Here is a 13,291-nt window from a genome sequence, read left to right on the forward strand (position 1 = left end):
TAGATTAACTAATGAGATGGAATCAAAAGCTCAACAAATCAACTCTCAAAATGGTAAATAGAAAATGTAAAATTTATCCAAACAATAAATAAAGAAGTCCTCAATGAAAAACTAACTACCCATGGATGACTTATTCAACAAAGAAATGTACCGGGAAGTGAGAACTAAAACCAAGCAACATCAATCTTCTCTTAGAATAAGATTTACGTAACTTAAATTTGAGCTATCATCCATAACCACTTTCAATCTAATGATTTGACTAATCATAGCCCCAACTTACCAAATAGAGAACGCACTAAAACTCAAATAACAAGGAAGATAAATCGAAATCAGTTACAAAAACGCAACCTGACTTAACAAGAGGGGAGACCTGATTAGTTAACAAGCAATATAGACAGACAACACCAAGAACATAACTCAGGCAATACATACCTATACATGTCAATAATCTATGCTCAACCTCTCATACCTAGCTCAGAAAAGTGAAATTCCAACATATTGACCACCTACTTTTGAATTTAGTTCTTCGATTGATTCATCACCATCGAAATCGCAAGGAATACGCATTCAGACAAAAAGAAATCAAGTCATTAGCACATATACAATACTTCCATAACAAACTGATTCCAAGACCCAATTACTACTTTGTATAAATTTCCTTATTGTGCAGTGTATATGTACATTTGAACAAACACAACTAAGCCTATACTTACTGACTAACAAATCCAAAACATAAACGACTCAAATGTTTAACGAGTATGGAATTCAAAGAAATACTATCAAGATCTCTACAATTATAAAATAACAAAAAAAATTTTCGGGGATCAAGCATCAACTTTAAGTCTACAGGATCTCCTAACCTAGGCTTTGCTACCAAAATTGGAACGACCCGAAATTTCGGCAGAATTTCCCCTATATTTCCTCTATATCCATTATCACATAAACTAGTCATATAAATCATGTTTTCCATAAACCTAAATATATATATATATCCAATCCATCAACCTCAAATATATATATATATATATATACACACAACAAAAGCTCCAGGTCGTAATAACATATTCAATACATTCTATGCAAAAAGAATACTTATCCAATAACTAAGATTTCTACTTAGTCCTCCAAGTTGATCCTTGATGTCCAAAATGTTTCCTTGTGTTGCTAGTATAGCTCCTAGTTCATCTGGAAAAATATATGCAGAGTATGAGTTGCATCTCAGTGAGTACAAAATTCCAAAACAAAAGAATTACTATTGAATAAATATTTATTTACAAACAATCAAATATTTAAATAAGTAATACAATCACATCTAATCCAACGATCAGCTCACCCGCACATATATACAATTTATATATATACATAATTATAATGATAATTATATTCAACATAGTAACTAAATTCAAGTTCTACTAACAAATGCACTCAGCACTACCAACAATTTTTTTTCTAATATCCAATATTACATAAGCATCAAATATCCATTCATTCAGCGTTCCATAACAAATCATTACATGATCACTTGACAGATCAAGCTCTAGCATCAACACGGCTTTCACAAAATAACTTTAAACAGTCTCAACAATCATCACATCTCTAGCAATCTCAACAATCATCACATCTCCAACAATCATACCAAACAAACAACATACAACACAACCAATCAATATAGCCATAGGGTTGCATTTTCTCGCAACGGAGTTATGACGGTACTGTGACCCCACACATCTCATTTATATCATCCTCAACTCCCAACATCCACGTCTTATAAGCGGCGGCTTCCCATTATCCTCAGGCAGTAGGAGTCTAGGCGTCCATTTTATATCTCGTCGGATCAGCGGTCTAGGCGTCCCTTTTTGTATCCCGCCGGATTAGTGGTCTAGGCGTCCATTTTTGTATCCCGCCGGATCAGCGATCTAGGCATTCCTTTTATATCCCGCTGGATCAGCGGTCCCATGGCTATAATCGAACAACAATCACAAGCGTAAACAATTGCAACCATGCCATCGCACCTTATATATCATCATACACAAGCACAATCTCAATCACATTACAATGGCACCATATTATCATCACATATCTCATACACAATCAACATATACAATCACACTGCATATCCAAAATCAAAATGAACATAAAAGGGCAATATATCTCAAATCAATTCATACAACATAGCAAGACCGATTTCTTAATCTCTAACTATCACAATATTCTTCCTAAATAATTTATATAACTATAATATATCATTTTACAAGGGAATAGAGTACTCACATAATATATATATATATATATATATCTGTGCGCACCCAAATTTCGTCTCGTCGGGGCACGCGTGCGCAAACCTAAATGCAACGCGGCTTGGGAGTGTCCACCTTCCCGGGGACGCGCAACGGACGCACGTGAGAAGGAGTCGCCACTACCTGTTTACGACCCGAAGGTCGAGGGCTGGTGAGTTGCCCGGGTCTAGGGGTACGGGGTACACCTAATTGTTAAGGCATATGGTCTGCGAAACCCGAGGTTCCGAATTCGGGGGTTCTGTTACATGCAAGCCTATATCTCGCATGCCCTATCGATACTCTAGCTTGTCTAGGCTTGCCATTTTAATTTAATTACCGCTTAATTAAGTTCCGCTCATCTTACGCGTTTTGACACCGTAAATTCGAAAAAACACTCCGACCGTCTGTTCTCCGACCAGAATTCTTACATGAATAAATGTACAACATAAATCCTCACATTGTCCTCTCAAATAATAAAATACAAATTACAACAATTGAATCCCGGTCGATTCGCATTCGGTTATTATTCCACTCGTGCTCACCGTGTGGTTGAAAAGACTGAAATTGAAATTAAGGTGCGCACTCGGTGTTTAGGGGATTAGGTCTCGTAATCTACGATTGGGGCGTTAGACCCCATGCGAATCGTATCCTAAAAGATCGGGCTCGACCCGCATAACAAATAAGTGCAAGAATGTAACAAGTAAACACAAATAAATAAACAATGAGGTTTTGTTATTGCCGAATTTACGTGAGTTAATCAATTATTATCCGGGGTATCTTGGCATACAAATCCTACCCTAAAACAAACAAACAGGATGATAGAGAAGGGATGTAGCATTCGGCATTATTTTGACGGACCCGACAAACGTGATGTCCATAGTCAAGTCTCGAATGAGTGGGTTATTTTTAGATTATTCTGTATCGTGACAATATGGCTTTTACAGATTAAGAGTGTTTTCACCTAAAACCCAAAACCTAACCCTCTACTTGACTATTTGCCCATGTTTGATTTAAGCCGAGTTTGTGATTAATTTGTTTTCTCATGTTTTGACCAATTCTATGCACAAACCTATGCTAGGATTACGGCAGGACAAGAACCGATAATCATGCCCTTGAATCGATAAATATGTATGTGCATAATAATCAAGATTACGTTGTACGTATCTCGGTGCTTTTGAAATTGTGAATTTTGAAAAGGGCATGACTAACAGATCTTGAACTGTCGACGCGATTACAAATTATTAATCAATTCGTGCAATCCAATTAAAGAAATCAAGTTATTTAATTTAGCCAAATTTAACGTCCCGATTATCCCGTATATAGAATTTTAGGTTAATTAAAGACTTGCCGAATGCTTTAGTCTATGGATTTCGAGCCGTCGAGATAGCCATTAGTTGACCACTCGATAAACTCTAATTTCCAACATGATCACATAATATAATTATAAAAATAAAATATTTAAATGGGGCACATACATTGTCGGTGGGTGATCCAAGTAGAAAAGGGTCGGATATTGTTTTAGAAAATGTCCAGGGGATTGAATTGAACGATTTTAAAAGGGCGGGGACTGATTTGAAAATTCTGAAAAATTGGGGACTGATTTGAAAATTCTAAAAAAAATGGGGATTGTGTAAAAAAATTACTGAAAATATCCTAGGACTTATTTGAAATGAATTTGAAAATCGGGACTGATCTAAAAACAAACAAACAAACAAACAAACAAAAAAAGACCCCAGGACTAAACTGAAACAACTCGAAAAGTTCCTAGGGATTCTGGAAAAATTCTGGGAATTCCCGGGCTAATTAGAAAATAGTAAAATGACTGGGACTTTATTGGAAAGAATTTTTGAAATTCGGGGCAGATCTGAAAAGGGTAAAAAAATGGCCACGGGACTAAACTGAAATAACTTGAAAAGTTCTTTGGGATTCTAAAAAAAATTCTAAAAAAATCCAAGGACTGATTGGAAAATAGTAAAATGACCTGGACTTGATTGAAAATAATTTTGAAATTCGGGGCAGATCTTAAAAAAATAAAATGTATCCTCTGGACTGAAATGTGACAAAACAAAAAGTTCGTAAAATCGAGTTCAGGAAAAATCCGATCACCCACGCGACCCAAGAACATTCATTTCACCTTATATCCATCAAGCAAGTATTAATATTCAAAAATGGAGCCCTAAACGTGCCACTAATTTGGGAATTTACCTTGTTTGAGAAAATAGGGGCAGATCTGTAAATAAAAAAAATCATCAGACAACTTGGGCTGCTGGAGTGTGGGCCGAACTGGGCCGAAGGGCTGGATTGGGCCGACGGGGGCGAACTGGGCCGAACTGGGACTCGGGCCGAATTGAGCCTTTGAGATCCGAATTGGGCCGAGTGGGCTGTTGGGCCGAGTGGGCTACTGGGCCGAACGGATTGCTGAAACGAACCGGGCTGAGATCTGGGCTGGATTGGGCCGAACCGAAGGGGATCTGGGCCGAGTACAACCTGATTTCGACAAACGAAAGAGATTATGTGAAGTCGGGTATCCGAATGGTCCAGACAGACCCGACTGGAAAGGGAACGCCTGGAACGGGAGCTCGCTGGTTCTACGGCTCGAGCGGTTGGCCCAGACTGACGACGATGCTTCGGGCTTTCGAGAGGCGACCGAAGGTGGTCGAGGGTAATTCTGATCCGGCGTGTATCTACTTCGACCTGGCAAAGACAATCAGACCCGGTTAGAAATTTTTTTAAAAAAAAATGAAACGAAGCAGAGAGTTGGAGATGGTCTGGACGGCTTCGGTGGTTCGGGTGTCGCGGCTTCAAATTCCGGGTAGTCGTTGGAGACGGCCTCAAGATCACCGATTGACGTGCTAGTGGATGGAGGGAATGGCACGAATCGAAGAGGGAGGATAAACCGAGGGAATCCGGGAGTTATGGGAAAAGAAATACGGGTGAGCTGAGGGAGAGGAGGCCAAGCTGTGGGAGGGGTCGAGAAGACGAGCTGTCGGTTTTTTTTTTCGGCGAGCGCGAGCTGTGGGAGGAGCTGAGGGCCTTCGGAATCGGGGCTGTGTGCGTCGTTCCGAGTTGTCGGGATCGGGGAAAATTGATGAGCTTTTTTTTTGGGATCCCCCATTTTGTGAATTGCCGAATCCCTTTTAACGATCAATCCGAGAGAGAGAGAAGAGAGAGACGCCGGAGAGAGAGAAAGAGAGAGGGAGCTAGGGTTTATTTTTTCCTTTTCGACCGTTGAGGGAAATCCGGCCAATCCCCGGAGAATCAGTTGGAAAACGAGATCAACGGGAGTGCAGAAGAGGAAGGGGAGGAAGAAGAACAGGGAAAGTCAACTTTCCTTTTTTCTTTCTTTTTTTTTTTGGGGCAGCTGTCGGTCAGATCAGTTCTAACCGACCCTGCCCATCCGTCTTGTCGGTCAGACCGGCTCTGACCAGTTCTGACCGACTTGACCTTTTTTTTCTTTTTTCTTTTTTTTTTTTAAGAAAAGGTGATAAATTGGGAAATGATAATTTTGCCCCCCTCGGAGCTGATGGACCGAAATTAGGTGCTGACAATATCATTTCACAATGGAATGAAGTACTCACCGAAAATCCCCCACAGAGATAGCAAATTCAGTCAACCCTTCAGAATGCAAGGTTTCAGTCTTCACGGTCCCTATTATTCGCAAACATTAAATTAGATAATAAAAATATAGCATCATCGCAGGAACTTTCAATACCTCCCAAAATCTTCCTTAGAGCCTCTTATTTCCAATATATATATATATATATATATCATATTCATTATATCCATTTCTCATCGATGTCAAAAAATACTTCAAACAATCTCCATAATTCCCATTTAAACAGTCCTGATTGTTCTTGTCAATTTCAAGGTAAATTAAAGATTTATATAAGACCAAATACATACGAGCACCAAAACGTATCAAAAGCTAAAGAAGACCACTATATATCCCAAATAAATAATTTAGTAAATTCCATCTTTAATTTCCCTCAGCATTAACAACCAATCAATATCGATTTGTCTTATTCCTCAAATCACCCTTTAACAAGCTTTAAACTCACAAATTACTCAAGCAATCAAACAAATAAATCCTTATAAACTTAACACATTCCTCAATGTCCAACTTAACATGTGTATCCCATCGCAATTAAACAAAATCCTAGTTCACAAAATTTGTAAGACAAGACCATCCTAAACCCCTAATAACCTTAAAAGAAAAGGAAAACACACTTTTCACATTAAAAGAAAATGCGCAAATATCAACTTGTAGACCCAAAAATTTGCTCGGTACATAATGAGTTCCCAATCAACATAAATTCGAAAGAATGAATCAAACATACAAGAAATCTAATCCAAATTCCTTAAGACAAATTTAACAGAGCCAAACCTATAGATACATCTATCTTTCATCCAAATCAACACATCAAGATAGGATAATTAAACATAAAATCAACACACGAACTAAATCCTCCATTAATCCCTATAAGCTTAAGCAACTTCATCTTAAGACAATCATATTCAATCTGAACGAAGAGGAAAATCCTAGACTTCACTAAACTCAGCAATTATTCTTAGATAATCGAGAGATGTTTCACCAAAACAATTGATGGATATTAGAAACAATCTCACCAAAAACGAATCAACAATGAGTTGTCGGATGGGCAGCCAAATCAACACGTGTTGATTTGCTAAACGTATCAAGACGAAGCTTATACCACCGGAAATCACCCTCTGAAGTTTCACAGAAAACGGGAACCAACTTACCTCCCGATCGACTCCCGAGGCACCCGTTCATTTATCCGATTCTGCAGAATTTCACCTCTGCCATCGGCACCACTGTTCAGCTCTATATCACCACTTCCCAGCTCGATTCTATCCACCCCTCTTCATCAAGTCTTGTTCTTTTTTGTCCCCTTCATCCGTGAGCTCCATCTTGAGCTCTCGAACTCTCTATCTCTATCTTTCTCACTCTCTATCTCTATCTTTCTCTCTCTTTGTGTTGCTCTGTTTCTATTCGGTTTTCCCCAACTCCCCCGTAGAGCAGAGAATGAGAAAAATACTAAAGAAAGAATAGATTAGATGAAATAGAAGGCGGTGGAAAATGGGGGAAACTTGTGGGCCACGTGGAGCCCATGCCTTCACTCTTTTTTTTTAATTCCCCCAGCGACGTGGGTGACATACATATATATAGCATGTAAGTGTCTATGCATGTGTTCTATTTGAAATTAAAATGTCGGGTCTCACAAATATTTACCTTTATGACCATATTAATTGTTATATAGTCAAGTTTATATATATACTAGGCTATTGAACCCGTGCGTTGTATGGATTTTATAAATAAAATTTATTATGAAATATTAGATATTAGGATAATTATTAATATTGACTTATAGTTTATAGGGTTAATAGCGGCATATAGCCTAACGTTTGAAGGAATTCTTAGTTCTACCCCAAACTTGATTTTTTACCTGAGATATCCCAACGTTGACGTGTTGGTTTCAAATCTATCCCGACGCTAACTTTCCGTTCAAAATTGGCAGAATTGCACACGTGGCATGTTAATTTCACATCTATCCCGACACTTGTTACAAAATTAACGTGCCACGTGTGCAATTCTGTCAATTTTGGACGGAAAGTTAGCGTCGGCATAGATTTGAAATCAATACGTCAACGTTGGAATATCTCAAGTAAAAAATCAAGTTTGGGCTAGAACTAAGAATTCCTTCAAACGTTAGGCTATTTGGCGCTATTATCCCTAGTTTATATTGATAAATAGAAAATAGGAAAATTTGTTCTTATACTATATATATTTCAATACAATAAATTTCATACTCATGATAAGTAATATTAATTAAACATTTCATAAGCAATTAATTTAGGTAAAATATTTCATAGAAATGATCTCAATTATCAATTCAATTTAGGGTAAATTGCACCGGTGGTCCAAAAGGTTTCATGAATGTTTCAAGTTGGTCCAAAATATTTTTTTGGTAACTTGTTAATACAAAAAGTTTCAAAACTGTTTCAATGTAGTACATTTCGTCAAAATGTTAACGGCGTCAGGGACAATTAACGGAATGTACTACATTGAAACAGTTTTGAAACTTTTTGTACCAACAAGTTACCAAAAAACATTTTGGACCAACTTGAAACATTCACGAAATCTTTTGGACCACCGGTGCAATTAACCCTTCAATTTATAAGAAGATAATTATAAAATCCAAAAAAATCCTAGTTAGTTTTATTATTAATGAAAAATTAATAATCATAGAGTCTATAAAATTTTAACATTAAGTATTCACAATTGTCTTTTTCTTACTCATATTTCATATATAAAGTTTTGCAAATTTGAATAATTTTAGATAACACGACTAAGCATTTCGATGTGAGATTTACTTAATTTAGCTTTTATAAGCCTAATAATGATTATTAAAATTAATTAATAAATGTTTAGTAATTCTTAATATTTTAAAATTATGTATATGTATTTACTAATAAAATAAAAATTTCTTATAAAATAACAATAAGTGGTCACAATAAAGAATTTTTCTTTAATTGTTTTGGATATATTTTCTTCAATTACAATAATGATTAATACTATTCAATTTCTATATAATATACTAATTTATTGAACATTTATGATTCTATCCCTATTTAATAGGGCCTTTAAAAAATTATGTACACTTGTTTACTAATAGAATAGAGGTACCAGTTATAACTCAATTGCGATTATAATCTGAGGTGCAGGGTAGCGGTACTAGTTATAGCTCCGCTGCAAAGAAATGCGACACTATGACTATATTGATTGGTTGTGTTGTATATTTGTCTGGTTTGATTGCTTTAGATGTGATGATTGTTGAGGTTGTCTGAAGTTATTCTGTGAAAGTCATGTTGTTAACTAGAGCTTGATTTAGTTGTGTGTATATATATATATATATATATTTTTTGTATAAAGTCTTGGGCTGGTGAGTTGAGTGATGCTTTAGGGTGTTGTATTGCTTATATGAATGCTTGCTTGTTCAATAAATAGATATATATCTATTTAATAGTTTATTTTACCTTGAAATTTGGTACTCAATGAGATGCAGCTCACACCCCTTGCATATTACTTTTTAGATGGACTAGAGATTAGCTCGGTTGTGCGGGAGAACCATTTTTGATATGGAATCGGCTTGGAGGACTCTCTAGCTATTTTATCGTATAAGAGATTTGTAGATTTTATGTTGATCTTGAGATGTGTTATATGTGATTACTTGATATAGTTAGTTGAACCAATAGTTGCTTTCTGTAGTTTGTGGATACTATAATTTATATTTAGCTGGTTGTGGTTTATAACTAAATTTTAGAGAAAATGCTGCTTAAATTTCGGGTTGTGACAATAATCATCTAGACATGATAAAAGAAATAATAGGCATCAGGGAGAACTTCCCATTTCAGTGTATGCTTCCCTCGTCGTGGAATCGATCTTCAAGATATCTCGTTGCTTCATTGAATAGTGTGTGATGGCTGGGTTCAATATAAAGTTTATTTTATGGAATTGGTCCTAGGGAATTCTCGAACTTGGTTAAAGTTGAGGGTTGATTTGATCCCAAAGACTCATCTTCTCTCCTTTGGGATCCAATAAATTTTGGTTTAACAAACGGATACTCTTCTCAACAATTTTTTAGATCGAACACACACACACACACACACACACACAGATATATATATATATATATATATATTATTTTATTTTATTTTTGAGAAGTTGATTGGTTTAGATCGGTTGAAACCTTCGTAAATGTTTCAGTTTGACAACATCAGGAATAGAATATGCACCCTCTTGGTTCTTAAGTTTTAGCTATTGCCCGATTGATCATGTAAACAACGAGATATAATAGATTTATCATCAAGTTTAATGAGAAAATAGAGAAGTTTTAAGTGACATTGCTCAGCTTCTTCTCCAGTTTGGTGTTTCTCATCATCACTCCCCTCAGCGCACAAATTGCTGGTCTGTGTCAACAATGCCAGTCCCTAGAAACATAAAGAATTGCACACCTTGTTTGGATTTGAGGGTTAGCATAGAATTTTATCGATAACCCTCAAAATTCCACAACTCTCCCCCATGCTTGAAATTGCCCTTTATCTTGTTAAAAGGCAGAAGATAAATCAAGTATGGTGGACCTGTTAATGAGCATAAAGAACTGGAGACATTAAAGAACATCTGCTCACTTTGACAGTAAATAAATCAGCATGACCAGCCTTTTCAGGTCCTCAGCAATTTTATTAAAAGAGAGCGATGTATAGTCTCCGAGCAAAGGCATAAATGGTTACAATCATATAGTTATCGTCTCTTCTCTTTTGTCCCTTCTACAGTGAGAAAATGGTTCCCTAGTATATATGGGTCATGATCCTGCTTTACTATAAGAGAAACTGAACAAGAGACCTCATCTTAGCGAAGCCATGTTCTACAGAACGTAAAGAGAATGACATGAAATCAACATGGGGACTGGTCTATCTTGACATTGCAATTCTAATCACAAAAGTTTCGACTCATTCTAACAAACAGGGTAGAATTGACGAAAAGTATATACAAGTCTTGAACCAGCAAAATCTCTCTGCCAAAACCAGCATAAAATGAAAGGGAGCCGAAACAACAATCGAAAGTCGACTTGTGATATAACCTGAGAGATCTTGTCTTCCTTCGAAGCTGCTATTTTCGACTTCTAAAATAAGCTGACAATGAAAACATGCCTATCTAATTGCACAGTATACCATCAGATTCATCGGTCAATGAACAAGATTGAAGATTCAGGGAAATAAAAGAACCAATTTTGTCGGTTCAGAAAAGCCCCCAAGTCGTTATGCTATTGAAAAAATCAGACAAACAGAGTAGGCAAAGGCAATTCATAAAGGAAAACATTTAGAACTCAAAAGATCCATTTGCATTTGAAGAACAATGATGCAAAAGAAAAATAACAGAAACTAGTACGCTATGCACTTAAAATCCATCAGAGGTCACACTCCGACTAGTAATCCGCCGACTCCACATAACCATTGGCGCAACAAAAAGTGGCCGAAACCAGTACCTAAACTAGAGTAGACCCAAAATTCCGATCAAAAGCCAGAGTCGAGTTCATAGCTAAAGAACATGGACATTTAACTTCCTAATGAGTGACAGTCTGACAAATAACAGCAGCGTGGTCGTTAATCAATCTAGCCCGCTCCACAATGAGCTGCAGTTCCTTTTCTTCTAGCCTCTTCCATCGCTGATCTAATTCCACCCTCTTCCTCTCATCGACCAAGTAAGTCTTTTTCCTTACAAACTCCTCGTTAAGGGACCAGCCCCCACCGACATCCTCAATCCCCTTCAACAACCGACGAGACAGAGCAGAAACCGAAGTCCCTTCGTGCCCCTCAAGCCCACGAGCCGCAGCAGTCTTCCCTTTCACAGGCTTTTTGGCAGCAATCCTCCCTTTCACAAGGTTTTCGACAGAACCCCACGCCTTCACGGCCAATACGAGGAAATTCTCCTCCTGGGGGCTGAGCTCGGCGCCCTGCTTGACCTTCTTGTCACAGCTCTTAAACTTCTTCTTAAGATTCCAGATCTTGCCGCTCAGCCGCCGTTTCGTGACGGAAGATGGGATCTTTTGCTTGATACACTCGTAGATGTCGTTGAGTTCGTACTCCGGCTTGTTCTTGGAGACCTCGACCAAGCCCTTCATCACCTCCATCTCTTCCGGCTCGCTCCATATCCGCTGGAAAAATTGCTTCTTTTGCGCCTTCGAGTTCGACTTGGTCTTGACCCGCTTCGACGCCGCCTCCCCATTCGAGACGATCCCTTCCGCACTGCGCTTCTTCCGCTCCGCTGGTTCCGAGGGCACCAACTTGCCGTTCTGCTTGACGGCTCGGTCGGGACTGGGCTTGGACTCGGTCTCAGAGCCTGAAGGCTGGAGTTGTTGTTTCTTCTGTTCTTCCTCTTGATCCTCTTCCTCTTCTTCTTCTTCGTCTTCCTCTTGATCTTCTTCTGAAGAGGCAGAGGGCGAATCATCGCCGAAGGAACGCTTCGGCTCCATTGACACCAGGGCAGAGCTCTCTTTCCCTTGCCAGACAGGAACACAGCTGTGAGGTTGGAGTCTGTACGTACATATATGGGGGGCGAGAGAGAGACGATCTTGAGAAGGAAGTCAAACGGTCTTAAGAGTCATTACATTATGGTTTGGTTTCACTAATTAATATCAATTAATTTCACTTACCGGCTACCGAAAAAAATGTTTCACTCAACTAAAACGAATATCTATTAATTTTAAAATAAATATAAAGTACTTCTATTTATTTCTATTTCAAATAAATTCTCCATATTTGGTGATATTTTATATAGAACAAACTACCATAACAGTAATATACCATCAATCTTTCATATATAACATTTATCTTTCCTATACAACTAGTTTATATATATATATATATATACATGGCTTAATTAATATTTTGTGCAATATAATTGATAAATATAATGAAGACCGACACTATTTCCACAAGTATTATCGATTTTCTTGACTAAAATATTCGCATTCACTTTTTAAGTAAGTGTTACTAGAATTCCTAATCTCATGATATTCTCTTTCCACCAATATATTTTCCTAAGTTACTCTTCTTCTTTTTTTGGCTTATAGAAGATAAATATTTTCTGATTTTACTTCATCAATTTTTTTTGTGTATAGATTGCGACGGGGTGATAGCCAGCCGCTAGTCACAGGGACATATGCGATCTCAATGAATGACATCAAGGTCTCATTTTCAAGAGCTCACGGGCCCTCGTCCTTTTCGATTATAAGAGAAGCTAATCGTGTAGTGCAATAAAAGAGAAAACGGGCACTCGTCTTTGCTTTATCGCGACATTAAAATTAAAAAGTTTAGTTGAGTATTTTGCTGTTTAGTCCAACATCTTTCTTTACTTGTAAATTCGTACCCGATCAGTCTCTATGTTTGTCGCTTTTTGTGTGGAACCAATCGAGTAGAACTTCAACCCATTCTCA

At 37.5% G+C, this 13,291-nt stretch overlaps 1 protein-coding gene and 1 long non-coding RNA gene across 3 annotated transcripts; both read right to left on the reverse strand.

Moving 5' to 3' along the window:
- Positions 1 to 895: 895 nt before the first annotated feature.
- On the reverse strand, positions 896 to 7,331 carry LOC116212025. 2 transcript variants are annotated; one of them, XR_004157802.1, is made up of 4 exons: positions 7,038 to 7,331; positions 5,855 to 5,924; positions 4,482 to 4,970; positions 896 to 1,185 (listed from the first exon to the last, which is right to left on the reverse strand). It is a non-coding gene; the product is annotated as an uncharacterized LOC116212025 (long non-coding RNA). The 2 variants fall into 2 exon arrangements; XR_004157801.1 differs by lacking the exon at positions 896 to 1,185 and adding an exon at positions 1,356 to 1,959.
- Positions 7,332 to 11,145: 3,814 nt separating this feature from the next.
- Positions 11,146 to 12,443, reverse strand: LOC116193000 (probable transcription factor At1g11510). Its single transcript, XM_031521717.1, has one exon. The coding sequence runs from the start codon at positions 12,326 to 12,328 to the stop codon at positions 11,420 to 11,422; it is 909 nt and encodes a 302-aa protein (XP_031377577.1). The 5' UTR covers positions 12,329 to 12,443; the 3' UTR covers positions 11,146 to 11,419.
- Positions 12,444 to 13,291: the final 848 nt, after the last annotated feature.

This window comes from Punica granatum, chromosome 1 (assembly GCF_007655135.1).
Source record: "Punica granatum isolate Tunisia-2019 chromosome 1, ASM765513v2, whole genome shotgun sequence".
Taxonomy (NCBI): domain Eukaryota; kingdom Viridiplantae; phylum Streptophyta; class Magnoliopsida; order Myrtales; family Lythraceae; genus Punica; species Punica granatum.